Source organism: Salmo salar, chromosome ssa16 (genome assembly GCF_905237065.1).
Source record: "Salmo salar chromosome ssa16, Ssal_v3.1, whole genome shotgun sequence".
NCBI lineage: Eukaryota > Metazoa > Chordata > Actinopteri > Salmoniformes > Salmonidae > Salmo > Salmo salar.
In genome coordinates this window covers 35212595-35231271 of record NC_059457.1, presented here as the reverse complement: position 1 = coordinate 35231271, position 18677 = coordinate 35212595, and the positions used below count along the sequence as shown (strand labels likewise).

The following is an 18677-nucleotide window of genomic DNA, read 5'->3' as shown; positions in this document are numbered from 1 at the left end:
ACTAGACAATTCTCCATGGTCCTTTATGTCATTGGCTAATATTGTTTAAGTACCCTTATCATTCATAACAGGTTACTTGGGATTTGCCATGTTTACTGTTTGTGTACGTGTGTTTGTGTTGTTGCTGATCTGTGCTCTGTGTTTCTAGGTGCCCCGTCATGCTGGTTGTTGGTGACAACGCTCCAGCTGAGGAGGGAGTGGTGAGTCCTTTTCCTTCTACACCTTCTCTCCATTTCTATCTCTTCGTTCTCTACCACCTACTCTCTCCCCACCCTGTCTCATCTCCCTCACTCCCTGTCTCATCTCCCTCACTCCCTGTCTCATCTCCCTCACTCCCTGTCTAATGTCCCTCACTCCCTGTCTAACCTCCCTCACTCCCTGTCTCATCTCCCTCACACCCTGTCTCATCTCCCTCACTCCCTGTCTCATCTCCCTCACTCCCTGTCTCACCTCCCTCACTCCCTGTCTCACCTCCCTCACTGTCTCATCTCCCTCACTCCCTGTCTCATCTCCCTCACTCCCTGTCTCAACTCCCTCACTCCCTGTCTCATCTCCCTCACTCCCTGTCCTACCTCCCTCATTCCCTGTCTCACCTCCCTCACTCCCTGTCTCTTCTCCCTCACTCCCTGTCTCATCTCCCTCACTCCCTGTCTCATCTCCCTCACTCCCTGTCTCACCTCCCTCACTCCCTGTCTCATCTCCCTCACTCCCTGTCTCATCTCCCTCACTCCCTGTCTCTTCTCCCTCACTCCCTGTCTCACCTCCCTCACTCCCTGTCTCTTCTCCCTCACTCCCTGTCTCATCTCCCTCACTCTCTGTCTAATCTCCCTCACTCCCTGTCTCACCTCCCTCACTCCCTGTCTCACCTCCCTCACTCCCTGTCTCACCTCCCTCACTCCCTGTCTCATCTCCCTCACTCCCTGTCTCTTCTCCCTCACTCCCTGTCTCAGCTCCCTCACTCCCTGTCTCACCTCCCTCATTCCCTGTCTCACCTCCCTCACTCCCTGTCTCATCTCCCTCACTCCCTGTCTCTTCTCCCTCACTCCCTGTCTCTTCTCCCTCACTCCCTGTCTCATCTCCCTCACTCCCTGTCTCACCTCCCTCACTCCCTGTCTCACCTCCCTCACTCCCTGTCTCATCTCCCTCACTCCCTGTCTCTTCTCCCTCACTCCCTGTCTCACCTCCCTCACTCCCTGTCTCACCTCCCTCACTCCCTGTCTCACCTCCCTCACTCCCTGTCTCATCTCCCTCACTCCCTGTCTCTTCTCCCTCACTCCCTGTCTCTTCTCCCTCATTCCCTGTCTCACCTCCCTCACTCCCTGTCTAACCTCCCTCACTCCCTGTCTCATCTCCCTCACTCCCTGTCTATCCTCCCTCACTCCCTGTCACATCTCCCTCACTCCCTGTCTCATCTCCCTCACTCCCTGTCTATCCTCCCTCACTCCCTGTCTCATCTCCCTCACTCCCTGTCTCACCTCCCTCACTCCCTGTCTCACCTCCCTCACTCCCTGTCTCATCTCCCTCACTCCCTGTCTCAACTCCCTCACTCCCTGTCTCTTCTCCCTCACTCCCTGTCCCATCTCCCTCACTCCCTGTCCTACCTCCCTCATTCCCTGTCTTACCTCCCTCACTCCCTGTCTCACCTCCCTCACTCCCTGTCTCATCTCCCTCACTCCCTGTCTCACCTCCCTCACTCCCTGTCTCATCTCCCTCACTCCCTGTCTAACCTCCCTCACTCCCTGTCTCACCTCCCTCACTCTCTGTCTCATCTCCCTCACTCCCTGTCTCACCTCCCTCACTCCCTGTCTCATCTCCCTCACTCCCTGTCTCACCTCCCTCACTCCCTGTCTAACCTCCCTCACTCCCTGTCTCATCTCCCTCACTCTCTGTCTCTTCTCCCTCACTCCCTGTCTCACCTCCCTCACTCCCTGTCTCATCTCCCTCACTCCCTGTCTCACCTCCCTCACTCCCTGTCTCATCTCCCTCACTCCCTGTCTCACCTCCCTCACTCCCTGTCTAACCTCCCTCACTCCCTGTCTCACCACCCTCACTCCCTGTCTCACCTCCCTCACTCCCTGTCTAACCTCCCTCACTCCCTGTCTCATCTCCCTCACTCCCTGTCTCATCTCCCTCACTCCCTGCCTAACCTCCCTCACTCCCTGTCTCACCTCCCTCACTCCCTGTCTCATCTCCCTCACTCCCTGTCTCACCTCCCTCACTCCCTGTCTAACCTCCCTCACTCCCTGTCTCATCTCCCTCACTCCCTGTCTCACCTCCCTCACTCCCTGTCTCATCTCCCTCACTCCCTGTCTCACCTCCCTCACTCCCTGTCTCACCTCCCTCACTCCCTATCTAACCTCCCTCACTCCCTGTCTCATCTCCCTCACTCCCTGTCTCATCTCCCTCACTCCCTGTCTAACCTCCCTCACTCCCTGTCTCACCTCCCTCACTCCCTGTCTCATCTCCCTCACTCCCTGTCTAACCTCCCTCACTCCCTGTCTCACCTCCCTCCCTCCCTGCCTGCCCTCCTGCACCCCCCCCTGCTGTTTTTGATACCCCTCCCTCCCTCTATCCCCTCCCTCTATTGTGGCTCTGTGCTGCACTTTGCATGCTGAGAGGTAAATGCTTGCCCTCACTGAGAGAAACAGAAGTAGGTCAGTAAATTGAGGAAAGATTTAATGATGGGAGGAGGGGATGGGAAGAGGAGAGGAGTATAATGAGAGGTTATACAACCTAGTTAGGGAGGGAGGGCGGAAGGGCGGGAGGGAGGGAGGAGGTGGGGTGAGGGAGAGTGAGAGAGAGATATGAAGACAGAGATGAAAAACAGAGATATGACAGATGGAGGTCACTTTAATATTTGATGCTATTTGGTGTAAAGCACCCTGCTTCTCATTTCATCTGGAGAGAAAGAGAGAGAGAGAGAGAGAGAGAGAGAGAGAGAGAGAGAGAGAGAGAGAGAGAGAGAGAGAGAGAGAGAGAGAGAGAGAGAGAGAGAGATTAAAATCAGATGGAGGTCACTTTAATATTTGATGCTATTTGATGTGAAGAACCCTGCTGCTCATTTCATCTTGGGAGAGAGAGAGGGAGAGGAGAGGGAGAGGGAGAAAGAGGATAGAGGGCCAGGGACCTGTTTTGACCTAGAAAGCCATCCCTCCATTCTTTGTTATTGTTCTGAGAGATGGGTGTGTGCCAGCGCACATCTGTACACACCCCTGGCTGTGAGTTCACAGCCTCAAATGTGTGTTGGAATGACTCATCACTGCAGCAGACTGCATTATCTGGGTCATCCCTCCCTCCCTCCCCACTCCCCCGCCTCCCTCCAACCGTCTCGTCCATTCACAACATTTACATCCCTGAAATCTTTTTATCTGAGAATATTAATATCCAAGCAACTTGGCCCTCATCGTATAATATGTTGTTGTTTTTCTCAAGGTCGAATGCAATTCCAAACTTGACCCAACCAACACCACCTTCTTAAAGGTATGAGTGCAAAGTAATGTTGAAGATTATTTGTCTTTATTAGATTGTCTTTATTGATTCAAATAATTCATGAATTAGTTAATTAATTAGATTTTACATGCTGTAGTTTGTTAAACGATTTGAAATAAAGATATTGTATATTACTAACTATGGTTCTGTTCCTGTTCTCCCCTTCAGATGGCTGATTCTGGTGGACTCCCTCAGCTCACACAGGTCAGAACACTGCCTTCAGATGGCTCTTTGCATTTTCTCATTTAACATTCAAATACTTCTGCCTCTCTGCCCCACCTCCATTTCCCCTTTACTTCCTCTAGTTTTTCTTCTGACAGAACTCTCAGATGACCCCTAACTTCATCTTTAAAATGCCCCTCAACCTCTACATGGTGCCTCCCTATAACCCTCTACCGACCCTCAAGTTCCTTTTTTATAAAGCGTTCTGCCACCATGAGAGGGTTGTCTCTATAGGACTCACCACAGCACTCCTCAGAGGTCATTGACCTCATCTGGGGTCAGGGTTACACAGAGTCTAAGGAGGTCAAGTTTGTTACCATATTCTCCTTGTTGTTTTATAGCCTGGAAAACTGTCCGAAGCATTCAAGTACTTCCTCCAGGGGATGGGCTACAGTAAGTATCTAGAACCAGATTACAATCATTTGTCACATATGAGTGAGTGTATGAGACTGTGCGTGTGTTGGTTTGTGGTCTCTCAGAAACTAGGCATCACTGCCTTGATTGAGTTTATCTCTCCATACTGTACCTTAGAAATATATTGTTCTTCCCCCTTGTGTGTTTCAATCCTCTGTTTAGACACTGGCTGTACGTTGCGTTGTTCTGAATGTGAGATCGTGTTCTGACTGTGTTGTGAATATGTTGTGAATACAGTATGTTGTTTGGTTTGGTGTGATGTCTATTGCAGGGACCTGTTGTGTTAATCTTGCCCTCTGTTTTCCTGCCTTCTCTCAGTTGCGTATGTGAAGGATCGGAGGTTGAGTGGAGGGCCAGGTATTTCCTGTTTGCTGTTCACCTCTGACCTCTGACTTCCTCTCTTTTTCCCCTACATGTGCAGTGATGATGCTCTGTTCACATATCTGCCTTTTGACTTATTATAAAATGTTCTTTGTTTTAGCGCTTGATATCTGGTCTTTGGCAATCTTAAAGATTTTATTACATTTTGTATTTATTTTCTAAATGTGTTTTTCCTCAGCCTAAGGAAAAATATGCTATTGCTACTTTTTTCCCATCCCTGCCATTGCATTCCCTATCTTGCTCTTTGCATGGCATACAGTTAATTATGATCCAGTGTTGAACACTCATTGGCACATTGTAGTATCCAAGTGAAGCAACTTTTTGAGAAATATTTGCATGGAAACGACTAGGATAGAACTTGTCATATTTTAAATGGAGAATTATAGCCAATAGGCATGTTTTGAAGTACCTGCCTTTACTGCAGCTAAATGGATGAGCATGTGCACTGGGATTATGTGCCTCAATGGAAAACATACCTTCAGACTGAGCTCCCAAAGTGTTAGGACTGCTACTTCCCAAGTTGAAGATTTTTGGTAATTGTTACACAAGGTTCATGTTTTCCATGCAATAAAATGGTCATAGCTCTTCTCTAAGACAATTGCAAAATCTTCCCAGATAAGTTCAGGAGCAGGATAACGCTTGCAGGAGGGGTAGCTAAAAGAGATCAACTCCTCTGCAGCGTTCAGACTTTCCTCCCAGTCCCACTGCATGGTCCTGCTGTACTGTAGCAGGGGGAATGTGTCTGCATGCAGAGTTGCAGGCACATGTTGATGGCTTTACAGAAACTCTGAAGCATCCATAGCTAGCAGGAATGTTTGTTACAGCTAGCTGCCTTGCCGCACTAGCGGCTTGGGTGTTACTTTTCAGTTTACACATTGGCATGTTGTCCCATTTCTCCCAGTGGTTAGCTCATACTGACTTAGCTTTGTCATTGTTTAAATGCAAATATTGTCTTCCCCTCTTTTGTTCTTTCTTTCTTTCTCTCCCTGCATCCACCCCCCTCTCTCACTCATTCTCTTTCCTTCTCTTTCCTTCTCTCTCTCTCTCTCTCTCTCTCTCTCTCTCTCTCTCTCTCTCTCTCTCTCTCTCTCTCTCTCTCTCTCTCTCTCTCTCTCTCTCTCTCTCTCTCTCTCTCTCTCTCTCTCTCTCTCTCTCTCTCTCTCTCTCTCTCTCTCTCTCAGTGCCCTCTGCCAGTATGACCCGTCTGGCCCGCTCCCGGACTGCCTCCCTGACCAGTGGCAGCTCCATTGAGAGCTCTCGTATCCGGGGTTTTACACACACTGACAGCAATGAGGGGCAGGTCAGCCACGCCATGGAAGTGTCTTGCTGAACCCCCACACACACACAGACAGACGTGGGTTGGAGATAGGGACAGATAGAGAGAGAGGGAAAGAGTGTGAGAGAGAGAGAGAGAGAGAGGTAGAGAGAGAGCGAGAGAGAGAGAGAGAGAGAGAGAGGAGAGAGAGAGAGAGAGAGAGAGAGATAGGAGTTTCTACTTTTAAATGGTTGGTGGAGGATGTCTTCTCTATCTATCTCTCTGTCTTTGTTGTAGTATTACCCCAAATCCCTCAGTATTTGACAACTTCTGTCACCTCCTCCCCTCATTGTAAAAACTGACACCAACGTATTACTCTTTCCCTTAAACTTCGTTAGCAGTTTTGCTTTAGTGTGTCATTTGTGTTTTGCTCAGTGTCTTCTCCCCCTTTGCCTTTTCCTCCCCTTGCCCTAAACCTGCCCCCCTCCTCCCTTCACTCACACCCTGAGCCCCATCTGCCCACTGCCCCGCTCATCCTTCCACTCAGACCATGAGCCCCATCTGCCCCCTGGCACCCCTCCACTCAGACCCCTCCCACACCCATCCGCTTGTCTGCTGACAATCTCTGTGAGGTGATCAATGATGGTAGTTAAGTGGGTTGTATGTAGTCAGTGAAGGTCGTTGGTCATTGGAGAAAAGACATGCTAGCAAGAGGACATGTTGTTGTAGTTGGTACTATTCATGCTATTTGTCTTGAACGACAGGACAGCAGAGATTATGGGCCTTTGTCTGGGAGGTCCCAGATTTGACAGAAAGCAGCACACAACCTATTATATTTTAGAGAGTTTTACATCACACAGTGGATATGCTTCTCTAACTGAAGGATGCATCAGTGTCACAGGCACTAGTATTCCCACATCACATCCCATGCCATGTGGCTTTCCCATTGATTGTCATACAGAAGCATAAATTAACCTAGTGTGCTTCTATATACCCATATAGCCACTAGTAGGAGCATCCATTCCTATATAGTTAGTGTGTCCACAGTCATCTCCACCTCCCCAACATGGAAGTGGTTCTGCTGAGGATCGGTTCTTAATGGTCTCCCAAATGACAATCACATTTTGACCCAAACCAAACCAGACCTAGGCGCCAAGGCAGAATCCGTTAGATGTGAGATATTCTTCTCTCATGTCAGCACCACAGGACGGGACTATAGCTGGCCTCTCCTTCTACAGCACTCAGCCCCACACAAAGAATATACCAAAGCTACACACACACACTTACCTATGAGGGCTGGGCTCTGTAAGGGAACCGAGCCAAAGTATATCGGCACTTCTTGACACAGTAGCACAAAACACACGCGTGCCCACACAAACGTACGCATACACGCAAACACACTGTCAATGTGTCATCACAAAACAAATGTTATTGTATTTACATCCATACCCATGCATAACTTACATAGAGAATCAATATCCTAACATCCCACAGACCTCTTTTTGGTCATTGTGACTGGAGAGGCTAGGTGTGTGCTGCTAGCTGCTGAGATGGACTACCCATTGAGTCAGGCTAGTCCTTTGAGGAACTGGGGTCCCTGACAATTTGCACAGTCAAATTTTTATTTGCATTCCTTATTTTCAGTAACAACTGCTCCCTGTCGTCTATTTGAATGTCAATCTCTCTGTTTCCCCCAACAGGGGTGAAGTGGGATAACTACTACCGCAGGGGTGCTTCCTGGGACTGTCTGTAAGGGGCAAGGCTTTTCTGGAGCCTTTTGCTCCAAGCTCGGAATGTAGGGCAACACCCACCCCCAACCACCTCCAACCAAAACCACAAGCTTCCCCGCCCCTCACAGACACATCCAGTCGTGCCAAAAGGGCTATCAGCTGAGGTCACTTTTCTGTTCATAGTGCTGCCTAGCAACAGTGTGCCAATGTGCAAGGGACCCCAGGGGGGCTGCAGCGAAGATTGTAGGAAAGAGCGAGGGATGAGGAGAGATTCTATCTGGATGAATGAGGCATTTTCATTTGTGAAGATGCAGAGTGTGAGAGCGATGGGTCTACAAAATGTTCTGAATGGGGGATAATAGAGGGGTGATAAAACATGTAAAATGGGCTTTGGTGAGAGGATATTGGGACAAGTCATAACAACAAACACTCCTTTCTACTCCTCCAATCTGTTTGCATGCACTGGAGTGTGATATTCAACGTTGTGAATTTCATGAATTTCATTAATTTTCTCTCTGTAAGACTACTGTTGCTGTCATTTTGCCCTCTTCCTCAGTCTCAAACATACTGCCTAGGGGGCCCTGAATGTAATTTGCCCCATTGAAGTGCTGTACAGTATAGTCAAAGTGCCCCCTTCCACGCACCCACCGCCATTACCCCCTAAGGGCTTGTACCTGCTATCCTGACCACCCTACCCTACACCCCAAATCCTTCCACATCTTCCTTGCACTGTAGATACTCACTGTTTTTAGAGCAGGCTAACTGAAAGAGCACTCCAACACTATTGTATTGTGACACATTCCGCATTTTGGTTCATCTTTCCTTGAGTTCCTCTTTTTATATAACAATAGAATGGAGTTATCTGTGGTATTATTGGTCCTCGTGTATTATCATTACCACAGTATTATTGATTGATTTATATTGAGGAAAAAGTTGTTTTCTGACTGTTTGTTTTCACAGGAGTCTCCCCAGCATTGTTTCTGTTCACAGAGATAGTAGGGTTGAATCTTACCTGCTTCGTCATAAAATGTGAAATGTAAAGTTGAAATATATGTACTGTAAGTGGTCTCTGTCCATGTATTGAACATGTAATGAAAAACAAATAAAAACTGTCAGCATAGTCACATGTTTAATCATGCATTTGCATTTCTTTGCAACACTGGTTTTATAAAAAATTATTGACCATGTGTTTTTCTCTTGCTTCCACTGATGCTGGAGGGGGTAAAGATCTGCACACAACAAAATACACACTGTCAAGTTATATAAAGTTTACCCAAAATTAACCTTGTAGGAAACAACCATCGAATCACTGTAGGCATACAGCATGTGGTCAAAGGGGCTGTAGTTGAGGGACTGGATGTTGGTGGACATTTTCTTGATCTCCATACTGATGTCATAACGCTCCCGGCCACTCACAGTATCAAAGGAGTAGAAGATCTCCTCTGCTTCCTTACTCAGGTACCGCGTGGCGTAGAGCACACCGCACGCCATAAAGGTGTTGGTCACAGCACGCTTGTGAGCTGAAGTGGTCCAGGTCCGGCCCAGGGTGGGAGGACTGTCAGGAATCACCTCAGCGAGGACCAGGTTACCAAAGTTATCAGGGCTGCTGTAGATCACCCAGACACCAGACTCATCAGTAGCCAGGTCCATGTCAGTGTAACCATAACAAGCATCCAGATGGCAGAAGTTGAACTTGCTGTTGAACCCAGTACCTTTGGGTAGGTCCATGGTGGTGACTGTTTTTGCTGTGATGTTGAAGCGGCAGACAGCGTCCTTGTTGTAGCAGTTGTAGTAGAGGGCGTCCCCATACATTACAACGTTAGGCCCCTGGATGGTGTTGGTGGTGGGGTTGGAGGAGTGAATTGCCACACTGCCTGGAACACTGACCCCCACAACCAGAGAGCTCAGGCTGCTATAAAGTCTCACAAAGTTAGAGAAGACATTGCTTGAAGTCAAAGGCACTATCCAAAACCAGCTCTCCTTCCCTGCAGCAGGTTTGGGGTCGCGACCCCAGGAGCCATAAGTATATGAGGCACCATACTCAGTGACTGAATATGTGTTGGGACCAGTCACGCTCCGGAGGTGTCCCAGGGGACAGTTTCCTACATGAGACACAGAATGAACATGATGACAGTGACACCAGAGTATCAAAAAACTCTTCAAATGCAGAAAGTTTTAGATTTCAATACAGGCGTTGCTGTGGGAGAAGGCATGAGAAGACAAACCAGGTGCAGGTTCAGGGGGTGGGGCAGTAGGATGGTGGCCGTTCTGGCACTGGTCCAAGTCCCTCCTCAGACGTTTGTTAACCTCCTTTCCCCTGACCACCTGCATGTTGTCAAATTTCTCCAGCTTCCCCATCTCTTCTTTGAGCTTCTGCAGCTGGGAAGAAGAGCACCTGATCATTCCTCAACACATATAATCAAACTGAGCATCGACCTCGCCGGGGTATCCTGGAATGACATTGACCGCATCCCGTCAGTAGATGATGCCTGGCTATTCTTTAAAAGTGCCTTCCTCACCATCTTAAATAAGCATGCTCCACTCCAAAAATGTTGAACTAGGAATAGATATAGTCCTTGGTTCACTCCAGACCTGTCTGCCCTTGACCAGCACAAAAACATCCTGTGGCGTTCTGCATTAGCATCGAATAGCCCCCGTGATATTCAACTTTTCAGGGAAGTTAGGAACAAATATACACAGGCAGTTAGAAAAGCTAAGGCTAGCTTTTTCAAACAGAAATTTGCATCCTGTAGTACTAACTCAAAAAAGTTTTGGGACACTGTAAAGTCCATGGAGAATAAGAGCACCTCCTCCCAGCTGCCCACTGCTCTGAGGCTAGGAAACACTGTTACCACCGATAAATCCACTATAATTGAGAATTTCAATAAGCATTTCTCTACGACTGGCCATGCTTTCCACCTGGCTACCCCTACCCAGGTCAACTGCCCGGCACCCTCCACAGCAACCCGCCAAAGCCCCCACCATTTCTCCTTCACCCAAATCCAGATAGCTGATGTTCTGAAAGAGCTGCAAAATCTGGACCCATACAAATCAGCCAGGCTAGACAATCTGGACCCTCTCTTTCTAAAATTATCTGCCGAAATTGTTGCAACCCCTATTACTAGCCTGTTCAACCTCTCTTTCGTATCGTCTGAGATTCCCAACATTGGAAAGCTGCCGCGGTCATCCCCCTCTTCAAAGGCGGTGACACTCTAGACCCAAACTGCTACAGACCTATATCTATCCTCCCCTGTCTTTCTAAGGTCTTTGAAAGCCAAGTTAACAAACAGATTACCGACCATTTCAAATCCCACCGTACCTTCGCCGCTATGCAATCTGGTTTCCGAGCTGGTCATGGGTGCACCTCAGCCACGCTCAAGGTCCTAAACGACATCATAACCGCCATCGATAAGAGACATTACTGTGCAGCCGTATTCATCGACCTGGCCAAGGCTTTCGACTCTGTCAATCACCACATTCTTATTGGCAGACTCAACAGCCTTGGTTTCTCAAATGATTGCCTCGCCAGGTTTACCAACTACTTCTCTGATAGAGTTCCGTGTGTCAAATCGGAGGGCCTGTTGTCCGGACCTCTGGCAGTCTCTATGGGTGTGACACAGGGTTCAATTCTCAGGCCGACTCTCTTCTCTGTTTGCATCAATGATGTTGCTCTTGCTGCTGGTGATTCTCTGATCCACCTCTACGCAGACGACACCATTCTGTATACTTCTGGCTCCTCTTTGGACACTGTGTTAACTAACCTCTAGACGAACTTCAATTCCATACAACTCTCCTTCCGTGGCCTCCAACTGCTCTTAAACGCAGGTAAAACTAAATGCATGCTATTCAATCGATCACTGCCCGCACCTGCTTGCCCGTCCAGCATCACTACTCTGGATGGCTTCTAAGTCAGAGCCGTCCAGAGTAGTGATGCTGAACGGGCAAGCAGGTGCAGGCAGTGATCGATTGAATAGCATGCATTTAGTTTAAGAATAAGAATGTGGTGATTGACAGAGTCGAAAGCCTTGGCCAGGTCATGGACAACTACAAATACCTACGTGTCTGGTTAGACTGTAAACTCTCCTTCCAGACTCACATTAAGCATCTCCAATCTAAAATTAAATCTAGAATCGGCTTCCTATATCGCAACAAAGCATCCTTCACTCATGCTGCCAAACACACCCTCGTAAAACTGACCATCCTACCGATCCTCGACTTCGGTGATGTCATCTATAAAATAGCCTCCAACACTCTACTCAACAAACTGGATGCAGTCTATCACAGTGCCATCCGTTTTGTCACCAAAGCCCCATACACTACCCACCATTGCGACCTGTACACCCTCGTTGGTTGGCTCTTGCTTCATACTCGTCACCAAACCCACTGGCTACAGGTTATCTACAAGTCTCTGCTTGGTAAAGCCCCGCCTTATCTCAGCTCACTGGTCACCATAGCAGCACCCACTCGTAGCATGCGCTCCAGCAGGTATATCTCACTGATCACCCCCAAAGCCAATTCCTCCTTTGGCCACCTTTCCTTCCAGTTCTCTGCTGCCAATGACTGGAACGAACTGCAAAAATCTCTGAAGCTGGAGACTCATATCTCCCTCACAAGCTTTAAGCACCAGCTGTCAGAGCAGCTCACAGATCACTGCACCTGTACATAGCCCATCTGTAAACAGCCCATCTATCTACCTACTTCATCCCCATACTGTATTTATTTATTTATCTTGCTCCTTTGCACCCCAGTATCTCTACTTGCACATTCATCTTCTGCACATCTACCATTCCAGTGTTTAATTGCTATATTGTAATTACTTCGCCACCATGGCCTATTTATTGCCTTAACTTACCTCATTTGCACTCACTATATATAGACTTTTGTTTTCTTTTGTTCTACTGTATTATTGACTGTATGTTTTGTTTATTCCATGTGTAACGCTTTATCTTGGCCAGATCGCAGTTGCAAATGAGAACTTGTTCTCAACTAGCCTACCTGGTTAAATAAAGGTGAAATAAAATTTACCAAAAAATTTGAAGCTTCTTTACAACACCTCTAAACTGATTCTGTATATGGTAGTCATACATGTTCATACAGTATATAATGTAACTATAATGCATTTTTAATCAGATGTGGCATGACCATTGCTAAGGTAAAGTATTTTAGGCAACTTCTTGAGTAAAATAGAGTTTGAGCTCCAGTAAGGCTCCTTACCTGTTCAGCAGTGTCTGTGTTGAGGCGTTGGTGGCTGTGAGTGGTACTGTTGAGTTTGGCGATGAGGTTCTGGATCAGAGACAGTTCGTTCTCTATGACCTGAAGAGACACCGTCCCATACAGATCCCCATCGTCCTCCTGCTCCAGCACTGACACATCAGCTTCCAGCTGGGGTAGACGCCTCTTCAGACCCAGCAACAGACCCTCCACCTCCATAGCCTACAGGTGAACAGGAGATACACTCTTTGGAAAAAAAGGTACTATGTAGAATCTAAAAGGGTTCTTTGGCTGTCCCTAGAGAAGAACCCTTTGAAGAACCCTTGATAGTTCCAGATAGAACCCTTTTGGTTCCAAGTAGAACTGTTTTGGGTTTCATGTAGAACCCTTTCCATAGCATGGAACCCACAATGGTTCTACCTGGAACCAAAAATAGTTCTACCTGGAATCAAAACTGGTTTTACCTGGAAGCAAAAAGGCTTCTTCTTTGGGGACAGCAGAATGACCCTTTTGTAGGGAACATCTGCTATTACTTTATTTACTTTTATACACAATGAAATGTGAAATATCTGCTGCTTCTTATTTGATTCACAATGAAATATCAGAGATCTGTTTCTCACTATTTGTGGTAATTGTTTTAGAGAAAGTGGGAATTTAGAAATAGGATTTCCGAAGCATGTCTCTTACCTGCTGTGGAGTGATGTTTTTAGTGCACTTTGAGGCACTGTTCTCTACAGTCTGCAGCTTGTCATGAGGAAAGGGGTGCTCAGAGTTCTTCAGGTCACACACACAGTCACTGGGCGAAGACTGGGAGAAATGAGAGAGCAAACAATATTATAGTACACACCTGCAGAACATTATTGACATACATTTTTTTAAAGATTTTGCTGTTGCTTATTGTTCCTACATGTCATATAGAAAACATGTATTCTGGGCTGAGCAGGACAGTGTCCTTACCTGAGGGAGGATGGAGACAAGCCCAGTCAACATCAATGTGAACACCAGAGAGGACTTCATGTTTGGCCAGAGGACAGTGTGGATGTGAGACCAGTTGCTCTAAGAACCATGTAAATATGAAAGGGGATCTGTGACTCTCTCTTGTGCAATATGCCACAAGGCATGTGGTGGGTGGTGCTGATGAGAATAACGATAAGAGAAGAAAAATAGGGAAGACAAAAATGATGAGAATTACATTTTTGGAGTATGTCTTGTGTGTGGTAAGGAAGAAATCAGGAACAGAAACTAAACATGTTTGTGTGACATGACAACTACTTCTGTTCAAGAAGGTGACAGGAGAGATGATAACCTGATTACTCAACAGCTTAACATAACTTACTCTCAGTTCCACTGTTTGCCACACTTGGTTTGTGCTCTTCAATGGGCTCGTCAGTGCGGGCCGTTCTACTGCCAGTGTTCGTCTGTGGAGATTGGATGGCTGTGTGCTCGATTGTATGCACCTGTCAGCAACAGGGTGTCCACATACTTTGCCTTCCATAAAATAAAGAATACCTGTTCTTCATCAATCCCATTTGATCTTTGGAGGTGACAGATTCTAGCTATACACTTTAGTGAGCAGCTCTAGCCTATGTTCAGTAGAGATGGGAGGCCATAAGAGCCATTTTAGTGTTTAAAGGAGTATCACTTTTAAAATATGAGGTAGTAGTGGGGTTAGCTTATCTGGAAACCATCTGGGGCTAAGGCATTTCGCACTACACAAGACACATAATGCTTGGGTGATTGCATTATTTGAGAATGTTTCCTCAAACTCTGCCTCCAGCTCAGAATCAGTGTAGATATGCTGGTGTGTAAATGTATCCATAATGCACAACATGTTTCATACCATATTTTTGGTGAAATGTGGACCTCAGCAAAGTGGGTTGTGCAGTGAGGGAAATGTGAATTGCACAGAGGTAAAAATATGGAACATTGTTCCCGTCACTGATTCCACCACAAACCCAGCACATGTCCATATTTTGGTTTGATGGTTTCATAATATGTGTATTTACATAGACGGAACTGCCTTCTACAGCAAAAGTATTAACATCTGTGGCTTTGTGCATCCGTGAATGTGTGTGTGCTTAAAATACAATGTTGTTCCTTTTAATTTCAGTGTGCCGTGGGTACTCTAATGCTGACCATGTTCTTGGTCCTGTTACTCCTGACATCCACTGTGACTTCTGTTCTTTGTCCACACTGCCTGTCTACTGTTTTATGTTTCCTATCTCATCTAATACATTTTTTAAACTTCCACAGGTTTATGATCATTGTTACTAAAGCAAACCTCAAACGTTCTTATGGTTAAGTGCCATGTATTACTTATTTCTGAAGGATTGACAGTGTTTTTTGTTGATGTAGATGCTTTTATTTGGGTGTATGTAAATAGAATAGCATGCTTTTCTCTGCATACTGTGCATGTGTATACAAAGGGTAATGGTGATGATCAGCACATCCCTGGCCTCAAACAGGATGACTTGTATTCATGCCAGGTGAACAGTATCTCGGCCCAGGTTCTCCAACAGGACCCAAGCAATTCTGAAAGTACATGCAATTTTTGCATGTGTTCCATTGCAAACTGTCATAAACATAAAGCTCTCGGCTACTAGTGCTAGCCTCTCTACGCTGGCTTCCTGTTAAGGCAAGGGCTGATTTCAAGGTTTTACAACTAACCTACAAAGCATTACATGGGCTTGCTCCTACATATTTTTCCGATTTGGTCCTGCCGTACATACCTACACATACGCTACGGTCACAAGACGCAGGAATCCTTACTGTCCCTAGAATTTCTAAGCAAACAGCTGAAGGCAGGGCTTTCTCCTATAGAGCTCCATTTTTATGGAATGGTCTGCCAATCCATGTGAGAGACGCAGACTCGGTCTCAACCTTTAAGTCTTTATTGAAGACTCATCTCTTCAGCAGGTCCTGTGATTGAGTGTAGTCTGGCCCAGGAGTGTGAAGGTGAACGGAAAGGCATTGGAGCAACGAACCGCCCTTGCTGTCTCTGCCTGGCCGGTTCCCCTCTCTCCACTGGGATTCTCTGCCTCTAACCCTATTACAGGGGCTGAGTCACTGGCTTACTGGTGCTCTTCCATGCCGTCCCTAGGAGGGGTGCTTCACTTGAGTGGGTTGAGGCAACCCCCCTTGGGTTGTGCCGTGGGGGAGATCTTCGTGGGCTATACTCAGCCTTGTCTCAGGATGGTAAGTTGGTGGTTGAAGCTATCCCTCTAGTGGTGTGGGGGCTGTGCTTTGGCAAAGCGGGTGGAGTTGTATCCTGCCTGTTTGGCCCTGTCCGGGGGTATTGTCGGACGGGGCCACAGTGTCTCCCAACCCCTCCTGTCTCAGCCTCCAGTATTTATGCTGCAATAGTTTGTGTCGGGGGGCTAGTGTCAGTCTGTTATATCTGGAGCATTTCTCCTGTCTTATCCGGTGTCCTGTGTGAATTTAAGAATGCTCTCTCTAACTCTCTCTCTCTGTTTTCTCTTTCTCGTTTTCTCTTTCTTTCTCTCTCTCTCAGAGGACCTGAGCCCTATGACCATGCCTCAGGACTACCTGGCCTGATGACTCTTTGCTGTCCTCAGTCCACCTGGCCGTGCTGCTGCTCCAGTTTAACTGTTCTGCCTGCGGCTATGGAACCCTGACCTGTTCACCAGACATGCTACCTGTCCCAGACCTGCTGTTTTCAACTCTCTAGAGACAGCAGGAGTAGTAGAGATATTCTGAATGATCGGCTATGAAAAGCCAACTAACATTTACTCCTGAGGTGCTGACCTATGTAATAATTTTTTTGTCACGAATTGCGCCATGCTCGTCACCCTTATTTACCCTTTCGGATAGTGTCTTGAACGCACGAACAAAACGCCGCTGTTCGGATATAACTATGGATTATTTTGAACCAAACCAACATTTGTTATTGAAGTAGAAGTCCTGGGAGTGCATTCTGACGAAGACAGCAAAGGTAATAACATTTTTCTTATAGTAAAGCTGACTTTGGTGAGTGCTAAACTTGCTGGGTGTCTAAATAGCTAGCCCTGTGATGCCGGGCTATCTACTGAGAATATTGCAAAATGTGCTTTCACCGAAAAGCTATTTTAAAATCGGACATATCGAGTGCATAGAGGAGTTCTGTGTCTATAATTCTTAAAATAATTGTTATGTTTTTTGTGAACGTTTATCGTGAGTAATTTAGTAAATTCACCGGCAGTGTTCGGTCGGAATGCTAGTCACATGCTAGTCACATGCTAATGTAAAAAACTGGTTTTTGATATAAATATGAACTTGTATAACATAATGTCCTAGGGTTGTCATCTGATGAAGATCATCAAAGGTTAGTGCTGCATTTAGCTGTGGTTTGGGTTTATGTGACATTATATGCTAGCTTGAAAAATGGGTGTCTGATTATTTCTGGCTGGGTACTCTGCTGACATAATCTAATGTTTTGCTTTCGTTGTAAAGCCTTTTTGAAATCGGACAGTGTGGTTAGATTAACGAGAGTCTTGTCTTTAAAATGGTGTAAAATAGTCATATGTTTGAAAAATTGAAGTTTTTGCATTTTTTAGGTTTTTGAATAACGCGCCACGGGATTACACTGGCTGTTACGTAGGTGGGACGATTTGGTGCCACCTACCCTAGAGAGGTTAAATAAGGTTTGGCTAGAATTAGACTTGAAATGTCTTGAAGTGCTATAAACATGATAGACACACTGAATTGGGCTCTAAATTATTTCATTCAGTCAGGCATTCACTTTTATTTCCTCAAAGCAACTGAGGTAGACACACAGTGCAGCACAATAGTCTGAATGAAATACAGTTAAATTACACACACACATATGTACACACACGGGCCTTGTGTAGCCTTGAAGTATCCATAATAGTGCTCTTGTTTCCTGCCAAAAAAATATTGAAATAAATCATTTTTAAAAGCCACTAGTTATGAGCCCTTTGTCCAAAATAGAAAGTACTATTTCAATAACTCTTGTTCTGTAAATATTGTACCAGAATCTTCTTAGGCTTGACTCCAGTTTCAGCTTCCATCTCCTACATCTCTGCATCAAAATACAGGTCTAAAGGACTGGGAGGCGAGCTGATTGGTTCACAGGGAGATTCTGGGTCATTCTGGTCAGAATCATCTAAAAACAGAACACCCTTATAGCAAAGTAATACTGTTTAATGTCACATTCAAACATAGTTATACAGTAATGTATAAAAACTGCTTATCAGTAACCGATATCAGTAACCTAGTATGGTCAGCAGAGGGTGCTGGGAGAACTAATGACAGGGAACAAAAGAACACACATTAGAACATGTATTCAAAGCTAAAAACACTGACCTGAGTCGCAAATCACCTGCCTCTCTAGAAGCTGTCGTGTCTTCCTTAGTTTATACTCCAAGAACTGCTGTTCTATACACATATACAGAGCACATGAATGAATACCTTAGAATTCTATACAGCATTGTGGATAAGTCTGATCACAACTACCGTTTGTAGGGCTTGATACTGACAGACACACACTACTGTGGCCAATAAACCAATGTGAAACAGACCTACTCTGTGCCGTAGCTCTCTCTCCTTGTCCAACTCATTGTTTAGAGTGTCCACTTCTCTCCTCTGTAGCTCCAACTGAATGTGTTAACACAAATGTATTGAATGTACAGTTATCTAGCAGGGCTTTATATTCCATAAAATATCCTCATATGGCTGGTTAGTCTCACCTGTTCTCTAAGGGTCTCTCTGACCAGCCTTGTCACACACACTGCCTGCTGCTGGTAGGCTGCCAGGGCCTTGGTCCTCCTGACAGAGATAAAGACACAACAATTAGCATCTGACAGGGCACAACCCTGACAAGCAAGGCACATCGTAATGTGTGGTCTTATGTTATGATGACACTCTCTCAGTGTATGTAGAGAAACATTTGTATTTTTTATTTTACTTTTATTTTACGAGGCAGGTCAATGAAGAACAAAGTACGGCCTGTATGAGGC

At 46.1% G+C, this 18677-nt stretch overlaps 2 protein-coding genes and 1 long non-coding RNA gene across 7 annotated transcripts in view; 1 reads left to right on the top strand and 2 right to left on the bottom strand.

Annotated features, from left to right (window-relative positions):
- The window catches only part of LOC106573649 (protein NDRG4), a 36423-nt gene extending 27799 nt beyond the window's left edge, over positions 1-8624 (top strand). For 3 of the 5 annotated variants that reach the window (XM_014148890.2, XM_014148888.2, XM_014148891.2), the window contains 6 exons: positions 149-200; positions 3433-3480; positions 3658-3693; positions 4053-4104; positions 4444-4482; positions 5688-8624. In XM_014148890.2, coding sequence (XP_014004365.2) covers positions 149-200; positions 3433-3480; positions 3658-3693; positions 4053-4104; positions 4444-4482; positions 5688-5836 — 376 coding nt within the window. In that variant the 3' untranslated portion in view covers positions 5837-8624. The remainder of the gene's footprint in view (positions 1-148; positions 201-3432; positions 3481-3657; positions 3694-4052; positions 4105-4443; positions 4483-5687) is intronic. The other 2 variants (XM_014148889.2, XM_014148892.2) reach the window with 1 other exon arrangement.
- Positions 8604-13830, bottom strand: LOC106573648 (olfactomedin-4). The gene is made up of 5 exons (XM_014148887.2): positions 13660-13830; positions 13390-13509; positions 12706-12924; positions 9717-9870; positions 8604-9593 (listed from the first exon to the last, which is right to left on the bottom strand). Exons 1-5 carry the CDS (start codon positions 13717-13719, stop codon positions 8761-8763), a joined length of 1386 nt encoding a protein of 461 aa, XP_014004362.2. The 5' UTR covers positions 13720-13830; the 3' UTR covers positions 8604-8760.
- A 3598-nt stretch (positions 13831-17428) lies between these two features.
- Positions 17429-18526, bottom strand: LOC123727816 (uncharacterized). Its single transcript, XR_006759746.1, has 5 exons — positions 18408-18526; positions 18244-18315; positions 18025-18096; positions 17691-17824; positions 17429-17581 (listed from the first exon to the last, which is right to left on the bottom strand). It is a non-coding gene; the product is annotated as an uncharacterized lncRNA (long non-coding RNA).
- Between the last annotated feature and the right edge of the window lie 151 nt (positions 18527-18677).

Bases quoted from the DNA above. Each gene is read 5' to 3' on its own strand.
- LOC106573648 (XM_014148887.2), bottom strand. From the start codon at position 13,719: ATGAAGTCCTCTCTGGTGTTCACATTGATGTTGACTGGGCTTGTCTCC. The intron at 12,925-13,389 runs GTAAGAGACATG...GTTCACCTGTAG, and splicing joins AAAACATCACTCCACAGCAG to GCTATGGAGGTGGAGGGTCT. The intron at 9,594-9,716 runs GTTTGTCTTCTC...TGTCTCATGTAG, and splicing joins ACCCCCTGAACCTGCACCTG to GAAACTGTCCCCTGGGACAC.